Consider the following 12,707-nt stretch of genomic DNA (forward strand, 5'->3'; position numbering starts at 1 on the left):
CAGACAGAACTCTGGGACGGGACAATCCTGGGGCCTAAACTTAGGGCCGAGATTTCCTCCCCTTAACCAAGACATTTTGGGGAAAAAGCAGCCAGACAAGTTGCCCATTTGTAGCGAGGCTGTCTCATGTAACGGAATGTGACTTCTCCCCTGGGTCCCCTCAGTAGCCCCACGGGCACACTCCTCCCAGAACACATCCCTGGCTCTGGGGTCATCCATGCGGTGTCCAGCCAGGCGCTCCTACGTGGAAGCCGATCGTGGAGTAAGCGGTCCCTGCAGAGGCCACATCCTCTGGGTCACAGAGCTGGGGCCACAGGGTTTTGAACTTTTCCCGTGAAGAGCAGCTGGCTGAAGTCTCAGCGGCCTGCCCGGTCATGCTCCCACTTCTGCGGCTGCACAGTGGACGGACGGGCAGCCGTGGCCCGGTCTCAGGTCACTGTCTTTCATCCCTGAGCTTGCTGTTGCCCGTGCTTGACCCTGATGGTCACGTGGACGCATCCTCCCCCCTCCCCTAACACCAGGCCCTGCTGCAGCAGGTCGCGTGGACTTGGAGAAGGTGCCGGAGCGGGCGCCTGGGAGACGGCCGTTGAGGGCGCTCTGGCGAGGGAGAGGGGCCGGAGGAGTGGGGGAGGGGCTTGGGTTTAACGCAGGGACTTGGGCCGGAATCGCTGTGTGGAGGGTGCTTTCCCACAGGGCTCAGCGGTTCCCCACAGTCAAGCACATGTCTGTCAGCCCCGTGGCTTCCCACCTCCTGCTGCTCAGGGGACCAAGCAGAGGTAGGGTTGATGGATCCTAGCCTTAGCCTCACCCAGCACAGGCAAGGCAGAGGTTGGTGGGCTGTGCCGGCAGGAGGGGAGTTGAGGGCTTAGGTGGCCTGTGGGTGGGAGAAGCCGGACTTCAGCCCCTTAGCCCCCCTCGGACCCACAGTGGTCTTCACCTGGGCTTGTGGCCTCCCCGTGGCTTAGAGCTGACCTCCTGGAGGGGAGAGGAGCTCCTTCTGTGTGGGAGGATGTAGAGGGGATGGAGAATGCTTTCCTGGAAGTGGATGGGGCCTCCAGCGTCCTTTCCATCACGAAATCCTCCACCCTCCCGAGGGGTACTGTAAAATCAGTGCCTCAAAGGGGAACAGGGAACACGTGGCTGCAGACCCAGGGGACAATTAAATCGACCAGATTTGGACGGGCAGGTCCTCATCCTTGCTGCTTGTCTCCACCCTCTCCCTCTTATCTACTCCTTTCTCTCCTTTCCTCTTTCCAGCAAGCTTTTCTGTTCCGTCTCAAGTTTCCTTCCCTTGAATCCTTGCCTACCCTTTCCTCGCTGACTCCCCCCTTTTCTTTTCTCCACCTCCGTTTGCCGCTCTCCTTTCTAACTTTCCTTCTCCAGGCTGGCTTTCTCTCCCTCTCTGGTTCTAGCAGGTTTACTGCCCCCCACCCCCACCCCACTTTTCCCCTCCTTTCACTCCTAATTTCTCCCTCAGCCCCACAGAGGAGAACTGGCTTCTGAGCCCTCAGCAGAGCAACAGGCTAGAAATAGATGCCGCCGCTTGGCTGGACGGTGGTGGTAGGCCAGCTGCCACATGGGGCCAGAGGTCAGGCGTTCTGATGGCAGATAAGTGACAGAGGAGCCCGGCGTGGCCGAGCGCTGCTTCCTGGTGGATTCCACCTGCAGCGGTGACGTGCCGGAACAGCCCGCCCTCACTCGCTCCGTAAATCTCCTTATATAGTCGTCCTCCAGAGCCCACCCAGTTCCCAGGCCTTTCCTGCCCTCACGCTCCATTAATCCTAGGCTGTCTCCCTTCACCCTCCACCCCTCACCCCAGATGGATTCCAGAGACGCTGACTCTCCACCCAGCACAAATCATTAACTCACAGAGGCCAAGTGCACAAGGGGCTCTGCTGAGCAGCGTTCAGAGATCCCCTCCCGGCCTCCCGCTCTCACACTGGGGCTTCTTCTGGAAGCTCAGCCATACCAGACATGGGGCCCATCCAGAAATGTGTTCCTGCTTCCCCTGCTCCCCGATTCAGGGTTGCCAGGCACACGTGGCCCCTTGTGTCTGCCACCCGGCCCCGGGGTGCTGCCTTCTTCCTAGTCCTGCCGGACTTCCACTGTGGACATCCTGACTTGTGGTCGGGACAGGGAGCAGAATGGACCAGCGTTGGGGAGGGAGAGAAAAATGGCGGGTGGGCACCGGGAGGCAGTGGAAGAAGCTGAGCAGATGGGAGGGAAGCTGGGAGGCGAAGGGGTCTCCAGCCGGCCTGAGCCACAGATGTCAGGAGCTGTGTCTAGTGCATCTCGGCATTTTTTTAAATGTGTTTTCGCGTCCGGAGGGTCATCAGCTGCCACAGTGGGTAGAGCTCTAGAGAGGCCGGCTTCAAGCAACACCGGGACCCCCCCCCCCACCTCTTCCAAGTAAAACCCTGCTCTCGTCCTGAGGCTGATGCCCCAGCTCTGGGCTGGTCCACCCCTGGGTGTCTGTGGAGGAAGCAAGATGCTGCGTGTTCACACAAGTGGCACCCGCAGGAATGCCCACTCTGATGGTACCAGTGCGCTTCTCTGTGGGCACTGCCTGAGCGTGGCTGTGCTCCTAGGCTGGATGCTCTGGCTCCGCTGGGAAGCCAGGTCCTGGGAGTTTCCCTGCCTGAGCTCAGAACCACCTGAGTCTGTGCCCACGGGCGTGCGGTGCCCCCGTCCTGTAGGGCCTGCGCTCCTGTGGTATGCTGTGTGTGTGTGTCAGCGCTCGTGTGCAGAGGCCCCATCAGGAAACTTCAGTTCATCGCCCGCACTCCCCAGCACTGCCCGGCCTAGTCCGTTCCTGGTTTCTCAGGAGGCCCTTGCCCCGCCCCTGTTGCTGTGACCTGGTTCTCTGTTTTCCCTTCACCTGCTCGGTCCTCCTCCCTCACCTCTGCGTTGGCCTAGGGGGTTGGACTTTGACCACCAGGAAGGCTACCCCGTGTCTCCTTCTCAGCTCTGGGACAGCCCTCTCTGATCCCTCTCCTGACACCGTTGGTGGTTCTCCAGCTATTCTGCTGCCTGAGGCTCCATCGCTGGCACTGGACATCCTTCCGATAAGCAAAGGCTCTGTCGTCCCCAGCCCTAGGGACAGTTAGAAATGCCTGGCCGGATTCAGGACAGGGAGGGTCAGCACAGGCTTGCCGACTGTTGCGAGAACATCTCAGGCCCACTGGGGTAGCCTGGCTCTGATGTGAGAGGAAGCCCCCACACACACAACCCCGCCCTGTCCCTCCCCAGCCTCCCCCTCCACCTGCCTCTCTTCTACATTTTACTTTTACCTATTTAGCCAGGAAGGAACTGTCACCATGATGACAAGCCATCTTGGCCTTTATAAAGCGTGGGTCCCACGGAGGGAGGTGGCTGGACCCCAGGGACACATGGAAGGACTGAGGCAAGAGCCTCTGGTCTCCAGCCAGGGATATTCAGGTCAAGAGTGGGGTTTGAAGGCCGGACTGTCTGCCTGAGTCCCTGCCAGGCCTGATCACATCTACTGCCCCTGAACCCCCCTTTGACTACCCCAGTTTTATTAGTCAAGGCCCCCAGCTTGGGGGATACACAGGTGGAAGGATAAGCAGAAACAGGGAACCAAGGGGAGAGTTAGGGGCAGGAGGGGTGCAATCTGCCCCCCAAAGATGGCCCCACTGGACGCAGTGGGCTCTCGCATCTTGGATGAAGGCAAGTCACAGAAGTCTTTTCCCCGGTGCTCCAGGTGGACAAAGGTGCTTCCTCACCTGCCTCACCTCTTTCTTGGAGGGTCAGTCATCTCCGTGGCAACCTAGGGAAAGGAAGGTTTCTGAGGTCAGAGGATGGGAGCCGAGACCCTGGAGGCTGCCCTGAGACTTTAGGGCCCAAGCGGCCTGCTGGTCCCCGTTGGGGAAGCTGGCTGTCCAGTGGGGAAGAGGGATGGTGCCGGCCCTGGGGAATGACCAGGCAGGCCTGGCAGACATACTATTGAACAAGGGAACGAAGCTTTGTAGGAATGAAATTCGAATGGTGGGGGACAATGAGGAAAGTGGGAGTGAACGCTGAAAGGCATCGCTGAGGACACCTTGGCAGCCCGTTTTTTTTGTTTTTGTTTTTTTTCTGGGACGGCCTCTGCTTCCTCTGCCTCCATCCAGCTCCCCTCTGTTATTTACCCACGGACCCCTGTGCCCCCGACAGCCATCTTAACTTTCTCCAGGGTGGCCCCGTCTCCAGGTGAGACCACTCCCGGTCCCGCTCCTCTCCACCTTTCTCTGTTACGCTCTCTCCCACCCACCTCTCTCCTTCCTTTGCTGGGCCACCTCCCCCGTCTCCACTGCCCTTTATCCCACATCTGGCTCCTCCCTACCCAGATCTGGTTGAAAGTCCAGCGTCTCCTTTGAGGGTCTTCATTGGTTTCTTCCTAGGTGAGGCCAATGTTCCACCATGATCCATCTGTTTTTCTCCTGGACTCCTCCACCCTCTACTTCCCGCTGCTCTATCCAGGGAGGGGTACCACTTGGTCCCAGCTCCCAGTGTTTGCCATCGAGTTAATGTTTAGCCTGGGGCCAGTTCCCTCTCCCCAGGCTGGAAGTTGCCCGCTGCCCTGCCCGGTGGGGCGGCGTCGTGAGGGGGCGTAGGAGACAAAGGCTGAGAGCACTGGGACTCATCTCCCAGGGCTTATCTTTCTGGGTGTGTCCTGCCCCTGACTCACCGCATTGGACCCCAAACAGTCATCCCCTCATCTGGCCGCAGCAATACTCAAATGTTTCCAGGGAATTTCTGTAAGGATTCAACCCTCTTGGGTCCTGGCACTGTCTAGATCATGGGGTCTGGTGAGGCCCAGGAGAGAAGCATTCCGGTCACCCTGGAAAACGGAATTGCTGAGTTCTCCTGCCCCACTCCTGACGATGGGGCTGATGCAGGGCGGAGAGAAGCTCGGATATATGGCTTGGAGAGTGTTGGCAGGGACTGGGTGCTGAGGAGCCATGCCTATAGGAGTGGGGATGTGTGTGGATGTGTACACACACGATGCTGTGTAAATAGGGACAGTGTAAGAGGCGCAAAAGGAATGCATTCATGTGGTAAATAGTTTCTGAGCGGTGGAGACTTGAAACCCACCATGCCAGGTGCTGGAGAAGATAGTTGGAGGCGTTAGCTGCTTCCTGGAGAAGATGGTAGTCTGAGAGAGGAATCACCCTGCGCGATAGACGGGCGGAGGAGGTGGCCGCTTCCGGGGTGTGCACAGTGGGAAGCGAACAGGAATTCGGGGGAGGACTCAGGCTCTTCCTCCAACGCGACTTAACTGGGAGACCCCAGGTTCCTCTGAAGCACAGCTTTGGGGTTTGGGAGTCAGGAAGCTATATATACATTTTTTCCCTTTTTTTGCGGTACGCGGGCCTCTCACTGTTGTGGCCTCTCCCGTTGCGGAGCACAGGCTCCGGACGCGCAGGCTCAGCGGCCATGGCTTACGGGCCCAGCCGCTCCGCGGCACGTGGGATCTTTCCGGACCGGGGCACGAACCCACGTCCCCTGCATCGGCAGGCGGACTCTCAACCACTGCGCCACCAGGGAAGCCCAGGAATCTATACTTTTAATACGATGGTTAGATCATTTTTAAGTACGGTACAGTTTGAGCGTTACTGCATCAAATATCGATAGCTGAGACTCCTAGGACAAAGGCAATGTTCTCCCTCGTGTGCAGCCTGGAGACCCTCCTGGCAAGGCGGGCAGAACTGGGAAGGGCGAGCGAGGTGCCCCATTTGTCTCCAGAGTCTGACTTTTCCTGGGAATCCAATCTTCCCGGCCCCAGTGCTGTCTGACCTCTGCCCCCAGCTTCTCTTTCTGGAGCCCTTCTTGCCCTCATTGGCCTGGCTCTCTTTCCTCTCCAGAGGTCTCAGCTTCCTTGCAGCCTGTCTGTCTCCTTTGGAGCTGGCCCAGATCCTCTGCTCTTAGCATGGCTCCTTGGCCCTCAAGGTCTGAGAGGCTGCGTGGGTACCCTCCCAGCATCCCTGGGAAGGAAGGCGATGCCTCCCACACACCTGGGAGCTGTTGACCTCAGCTTCTCCCCACCGGCACATCTGAAACGGGATGAGTTAAACTTCCAAGTCTCCTGTTGCTGCTGCTGCTACGGGGGAGTTGGTGGATGGATGGGCCAGTGAGGGGAGAGTGCGTCTCCAAGAAGTCCCTGGCTGTTCAGATCTCACATTTCAGATTTCATCACAGCAGCAGTGCCCCTGGCACCTCCTCCCCTCCCTTCCCCGACGCGGAGCCTTGGCCAGCTACTTTCCATTGCAGGAAACATCTGCTGGGGAGGCCAGGCTAGGCCGGGGGTTACTGGAGGACGTTGGCCGGTACCATCTCCCAGATCCTGTAACTCGAAGCGTGTGTAGGGCTCCGGCCCTGCCCTGCCCGCCCACCCGCCCTGCCTCCCCCTCTCCCTCCTGCCACGGGCGATTCTAACAAAGAAGTTGTTTGCTGGTCAGCCGAGAGGAGCGCGTCTGGGAGGAAAGGGGGTGGGGGGGGGAGCAGGCCCTGGTCCCCCAGCCAGCAGTGGCCACGCTGCCTGGGTGAGGACCGTGAGTCACAGCGACCAGCGCCCGCCCAGAGCAGCGACTGCACGTTGAACAGGCTGCCTTACGGGACAGGCCAGACGGAGCTGGGGAGTTGGGCGTCTGTCCTCCCTGGAGTTTCAGACCAGCCGTGAGCCACTGTACTTACTGGGTGTGAGTAACGGTGGGGCGGGCCTCTGGCGGCCCCGTGCACCTGCCCTGTCCTCCGCGTCCTGGCCGCAGCCGGCCCCTTGGAGCGGCTCATCCACGCTGACCCGGAGGAGGGGCCCCCTCACGTCCCCTCTGGGTCCCCCGCAGCCTGGAGACCTGCCACGCTGGGAGCCGAGTGCGATGAGGCGGAGCCCGGCCCCTGGAGACTCTGGCCAGCCCGCCTGAGAACCTGCTGACCGCACCCTCCCACCCGTGAGGCTCTGCGCCGGGAACCGGGCTCTAGGGGCTCCAGGGGGGCCAGCGAGGGTCACACAGACCTGCTGCCGAGGAGCCAGGGGCCGCCTCTCTGCGTCCAGCCTGGGCGAGACTGACTGGTTGCATCCTGTGGGGACGGTGGGGGGGTCGGAGTTCGAGGACCGGGATGGAATCTCTGACGGAATCGGGGGTCCTCTGGAGCCTCCTGCTGGAGCAGGACAGCCAGCCTCTGCAGCGGCGCCTGGAGAATCTGACGGACGGACCTGCCGGCGCGGAGCTCTGCTGCCGGCCCGGGTCCGAGGAAATCCCAGCCGTGAGTGCGCATCCTCACTTCTCTGCGCTGTGTGACAGGCCTGCCGCGCCCTTGTCATTCTCCACCTGGCCCTGCTCCCTGAGAGGGCCCCGGGTTTGACAAGCCTTGCACCAGAAGTCTTTGACCATTTAAAATGAAAATAGGTGAGCCGTGCCTCCCTTTCGGAGGAGACGGCTTTAGAGCACAAGGGCACCAGGGAGAGGGGGTCACGGTCTCCCGCGTCCAGAAGGTAGATGGTGGCGGGGCCAACTAAGATCTCTGTACTTTAGACTCTAGGAGGCGAGCCTGCCTGCCTTCCACGCTGGCAGCCTGCTCGAATCAGGGCAGTGACTTGCGGGCCTGGGTTAAGGAGTTCCTACACCCCGCCGAGGCAGCCTTCGCAGAACTGGCTGACTTCTGAGGTCAGGGCTGGATGGGCCCTCCCCTCCCCATAGCCATGGCTTTGTTCCGAGGGGAGGAGAGGGCGGCTCCCTCCGTTTGCCTCTGGTTTGGAGGTTAGGGCCCGACTCCCTGCGCCTGCATCTCTGTCCATGTCTGAGTCCTCACTGGATGTGAGAGAAGCAGGGGTGACAGAGTGCTACGGAGGGAACATTTAGAAAGGGGAGGACTTCCAGGCTGCAGGCAATTGGATGCCTGATGTCCACTTTCAACTGAAGGGGGTCCGGGGCCACCTGGTAGGCTGGTCCTCAGGCTGATATTGGAACTTTGTAAATTTAAAGACTGACTTGACTGATACAGTTTTTAAAAAAATTGTGGTGTTTCCCCGGCGGTCCAGTGGTTAGGGCTGTGTGCTTTCACTCTGCCAAGGCCTGGGTTCGATCCCTGGTTGGGGAACTAAGATCCCGTAAGCTGCATGGCGCGGCCGAAAAAAAAAAAAAAAAAGTATGGTAAAATACACGTAACATAAAATTTACCATCTTAGATATTTCTAAAGATATATTTCAGTAGTGTTACGTATGTTCACATTGTTGTACACCCAATTTCCAGAACTTGCAAAACTGAAACTATACCCCCGCCCCAAAAAAGCCCCAGTTGCAGGCATGGAAGGCTAGTGGGGACCTCCCGCGTAAGTGAACACCTCATCCACAAGAGGGTGCGCTCGGCTGGGGCATCCCTGTTGTTTCCTTCTTGGCACAAGGATCCTGAGGCAGTGCAGAGGGATGGCTCAGACCCAGAGCTGTGGACCACACTGCCCGCCCTGGTTCATATTCCACACTCGCATTTAGTAACCACGTGCCTTGGGCAAGTTCCTTAACCTCTCTGTGCCTCAGCTTCCTCGCGTCTAAAACGGGACCATAAAAATGACCCTGTGGTCAGATGAGAGGATGTTGTGAAGCACTTATGATAGTGTTTGATGCAGGGTCATATCTCACTCCACGTTAGCTCTGCAAGGTCGGTTAGACATAATTAGGAACTTCCTGACAGGTGCTCAGGCAAGGGTTTTCAGTGTGTGGACTCTGTTCTGTGAGGCCAGGGGGCCACCGAGATTGGATACCTCAGTATCAGTTTGACGGGTCCGAGGAATGTTGTCTTCTGAGGTCTTTTCTAGCCGTAGAAGTTACGGGATGGGCTGGCTTCCAGACATTCCCTCCCAGTGACCCTGATACTTGGCTCAAACATACGGTCGGTGAGTTCTGAAGTTTGGGATTCTACAGCATATCTATTGCTTTGGGGAAAGTAGCAGAGGGTCCACCTGCACATACAAAACTCATTTTATAAATAAATAAGCCAAAACAAGAGTTTAGATTTCAAATTAACTATGGACAAAGTAGTTGAAAGCACTCCTCTTCTTTCTCTCTTACCTGGAAAACCTCCCCCAAACTGAAGTCATGCTGTTTTCTGTCCTCCAACTTCCTGAAATCCTCCTGTTCCCTCTGGCACAGGGAGTCACTGAGCTCAGGTAGTCAGTGCCTGCTGCCAGGGTGGTCAGGCCGCAGCCTCAGCTCTCTCACGGGCCGTTAGCTTTGCAGAAAGCCAAGAAGCGAGCAGTGCAGAGTTCAGTCCATTGTCGCCACAGCTGTATGCCAGTGGATTCCCAGGGAAGTGGGCGAGAAAGCGGAAATGGCCAAGACCCATCTGTCAGCAATAGCAGGACGGTTTGTCTACCTGCGTGTGTTCCTGGCATAAGTAGGTCAACAAGTCACCTGGGTGGAGTGCAGATGTCTCTGTCATGAGGCCTGGCCCTTCCCGGGTTGTGCGCTTGTCTTCGTGTATCATCCTTGGGTGCCTTTCACCTACGGGCACACGATTGATTGTAAGCTTGGAAAGAGCAGGCTTCCTGTCTGTTCAACTGGCTCATGGAATTTCCAAGAAGGATTCATTAAAGCAGTTGATGGGTTTGAGTTTTCACTGAGGCACCAAAATGCTAGGTGGGTTCAAGGGTGTCTGGCAGCACAGGTGATGGTGGGAGGTGAGCACAGAACCAGGGATCGAGACTTCTGCCACCTGACCAGCCAGAGGACTTTGGGCAGGGACTGCTCTCCGGGCTTAGTTTCCTCATTGGTAACGTAAGGTTTGGATTAGATAGTCTTCTAAGGGATGGTGAGGGAGTGAAGTTTGGGTACCTCAAGTGGCCAGATATGGTTTTTTTTTGTTTTTATTTTTGGCTGCTTTGGGTCTTTGTTGCTGCGCGTGGGCTTTCTCTAGTTGCGGCAAGCGGGGGCTACTCTTCGTTGTGGTGCACGTGCTTCTCATTGCAGTGGCTTCTCTTGCTGCAGAGCACGGGCTCTAGGGCGTGCGGGCTTCAGTAGTTGTGGTGCATGGGCTTAGTTGCTCCGCGGCACGTGGGATCTTCCCAGACCAGGGCTCAAACCCGTGTCCCCTGCCTTGGCAGGCGGATTCTTAAACACTGCGCCACCAGGGAAGCCCACAAGATATGCTTTTAAATTCCCTACTTGTGTGCTTTTTTTTTTTTTTTTTTTAGTACTAGTTTTACGGGGTTTTTTTTTAGTCCACTCTTTGTAAAGGTGTAATTCCTCGCTCCCCCACCACCAGTTTTATTGAGCTATAATTGACATAACATTGTACTAGTCTTATGTTTCATGATTTCTTTTTTCCAATCATGAAGTTCAGACACAGCCAAGTGCTAACTGTGTTACTCATGATGACAACTTCTTCTGAGGGCTGCACTGGGCACCGTCATATCCTGGGTCCTGCCGGGGGGTGGGGGTGGGGGTCCCCTTGGTCCCCTTGGGCCTGCTTCACTGTCAACGGTGGTGCTTCCTGCTGTCAGAGGCAGAACAGCAATAGCCCAGAGCTGTCCCTCCTTCCTTTGTCCACTTGGGATGTTGTATGGGCCCTGCTTAGTATGTTTGACATTTTCTCACTGATGGACACTGGGTATAAAGTCTTCTGCAGCATCAAATTCTCTCCACCGTGTTTTTCCTTACCAAGCCCCCTTTGCCTAACTCCTGGGGTCTCTGGCGCAATAGAGCCTCAGCTTTGCCTTGAAACACGCAAGCAGGTGCTCCTCCCGCACCTCCCCAGCCCACAAACCTGGGAACATCCTGCTAACCTTGGCCATTGTCACGCAGGTGTTAAGCCCCACTTACAAGCAGAGAAATGAAGACTTCAGGAAGCTCTTTAAGCAACTTCCAGACACGGAGCGCCTCATCGTTGGTGAGCTGGGTGACCTGCATGTGGGGGCAGGAAGGCAATCAGGCTGCTTCTGAGTACAGGTTCCCCAAGTAAGAGCATCTGTCTGAGAATAGGGAGCGAGGATGTCCAGGGAGCTGGCTCCAGCAGGGGGGACTCAGGGCTGAGCCCCATTTGCGTGATGGCCTCCAGAGAGCCTGGCCTGGGAGGCGTCGCTGCCACTCTTGTCCCTGCAGATGGCCCGGCGGAGGAGGGGCTGGGGAAGTTGTGGAGGAGGAGGGGCGTTGGTTGAATTGTATCGGCCTTTCGTCCTCTAACGTAGTTCACATCCTTCCCATGCCCGATCAGGAGATGCTAGGGACTCCCTTGGCCGCTAGACTAGTGTTTCACACACCTAGTCCATGGTGGGCAGTTGGGCTTCCCGGGGCTGTTGGGGGATGGCTTGCCTGATTGTACTGGTTTGCTGAGAACGCTCCCTGTCCCTGAGCTCCGTCCCCCATTCTACCACAGATTACTCCTGTGCACTCCAAAGAGACATTCTTCTTCAGGGCCGACTCTACCTCTCTGAAAACTGGATCTGCTTCTACAGCAACATCTTCCGCTGGGAAACTCTGGTAAAGACCTGGGGCTTGCTCCCTGAGGCTGTCCCCCTGGGTTGTGGCTGAGGAAGCTGCCCTCACTTTTGTCCTTTGGTTGACTTCATACTCTGCCCAGGCCTTTGCGTAATTCACAAAAGCACGTACCTGAATCTTGAAGGACAGATCTCTCTACCATGCCTTCCCCTCCCTCCCCCTTGGGTGAGCATTTGATTTGGGGGAAGTGCAGGTAACTATATGGCAGGAGGCACCACGGAGGCAGAAGAGAAGGGTAAAACGGGCACTGGCCTTGGGACTCAGGAGAACGGGCTTGTACTTTCTGGGTTCTGCATCCAATTAGCTGTGTGATTTTAGGCTAGTCCTTTATTCTTTATTTGCCTTGTTTCCTAATCTTATAAAAGAAAGTGAGAAAAGACAGACTAGATGACTCTAAGGTCCCATCCAGTGCCAGTGTCCTGTGTTTCTGTAAGTGGCGAATCGTGATGGGACCTCTGCACATTTATCAGGCTGTGTAGAAATGAGAAAGCAAAGCTCCTTGGACCAAGAATCGAGAGAACCTTGGGCGAGGCTCGCCGTGTGGCCTCTGAAATAAGGGGTCAAACCAGGTGATCTCTAAGGAGGCCCCTTCCAGGTTTAGAAGTATGCAGCCTGTGATCTGATTTCCTCTGGCTGAACTGGTGCCGTGTGAACACTCTTTGCCTGACTCTATTAATATGTCTCTTCTTGCTTGTTATCCATTCTCTGTTTCTGTGTGGATGCCAGCTGACCGTTCGTTTGAAAGACATCTGCTCCATGACTAAAGAAAAAACAGCCCGCCTCATTCCCAACGCCATCCAAGTTTGCACTGACTCGGAAAAGGTAAGTGGAGTCTGATCTTGGACTTTCTGCTCCCCCAAACCCCAGTCCCCCGACTCCTGGATTTCTGCCCTTCAGTTGCACTAATATGGAGGCCAGTAGGATTGGGGTGAGAGGTGGTAAGGTGATGCAGATTACGGGAGCCACCTCCGTGGTGGGCAGGGTGCTTGGGGTCCAAGCAGGGGGCGAGGTGGAGTGGCAGAGCATTGGACTTGGAGCCCCAACACCTGAATTAGAGTCCTGTGGCTGTACGTACATTATGTAACCTCTCTGAGCCCCAGTTTGTAAATGTAAAACGGAGCCAGCAACGCCTATTTAACAGTCTGAAATGACCTCACACACTTGAAAACACTAAATTGCAAAGTGCTATAAAAATGTAAGCTGTATCATCATATATCA

General features: G+C 56.6%; 1 protein-coding gene across 3 annotated transcripts in view; it reads left to right on the plus strand.

The window, feature by feature from the left end:
* The window catches only part of GRAMD1B (GRAM domain containing 1B), a 60,359-nt gene that overhangs the window by 24,296 nt on the left and 23,356 nt on the right, over positions 1-12,707 (plus strand). For all 3 annotated transcript variants that reach the window (XM_060103185.1, XM_060103183.1, XM_060103184.1), the window contains exons 4-6: positions 10,797-10,881; positions 11,368-11,471; positions 12,216-12,311. In XM_060103185.1, coding sequence (XP_059959168.1) covers positions 10,797-10,881; positions 11,368-11,471; positions 12,216-12,311 — 285 coding nt within the window. The remainder of the gene's footprint in view (positions 1-10,796; positions 10,882-11,367; positions 11,472-12,215; positions 12,312-12,707) is intronic.

The sequence above is a fragment of the Mesoplodon densirostris genome, chromosome 7 (assembly GCF_025265405.1).
Source record: "Mesoplodon densirostris isolate mMesDen1 chromosome 7, mMesDen1 primary haplotype, whole genome shotgun sequence".
In the NCBI taxonomy this organism is placed as follows: Eukaryota; Metazoa; Chordata; class Mammalia; order Artiodactyla; family Ziphiidae; genus Mesoplodon; species Mesoplodon densirostris.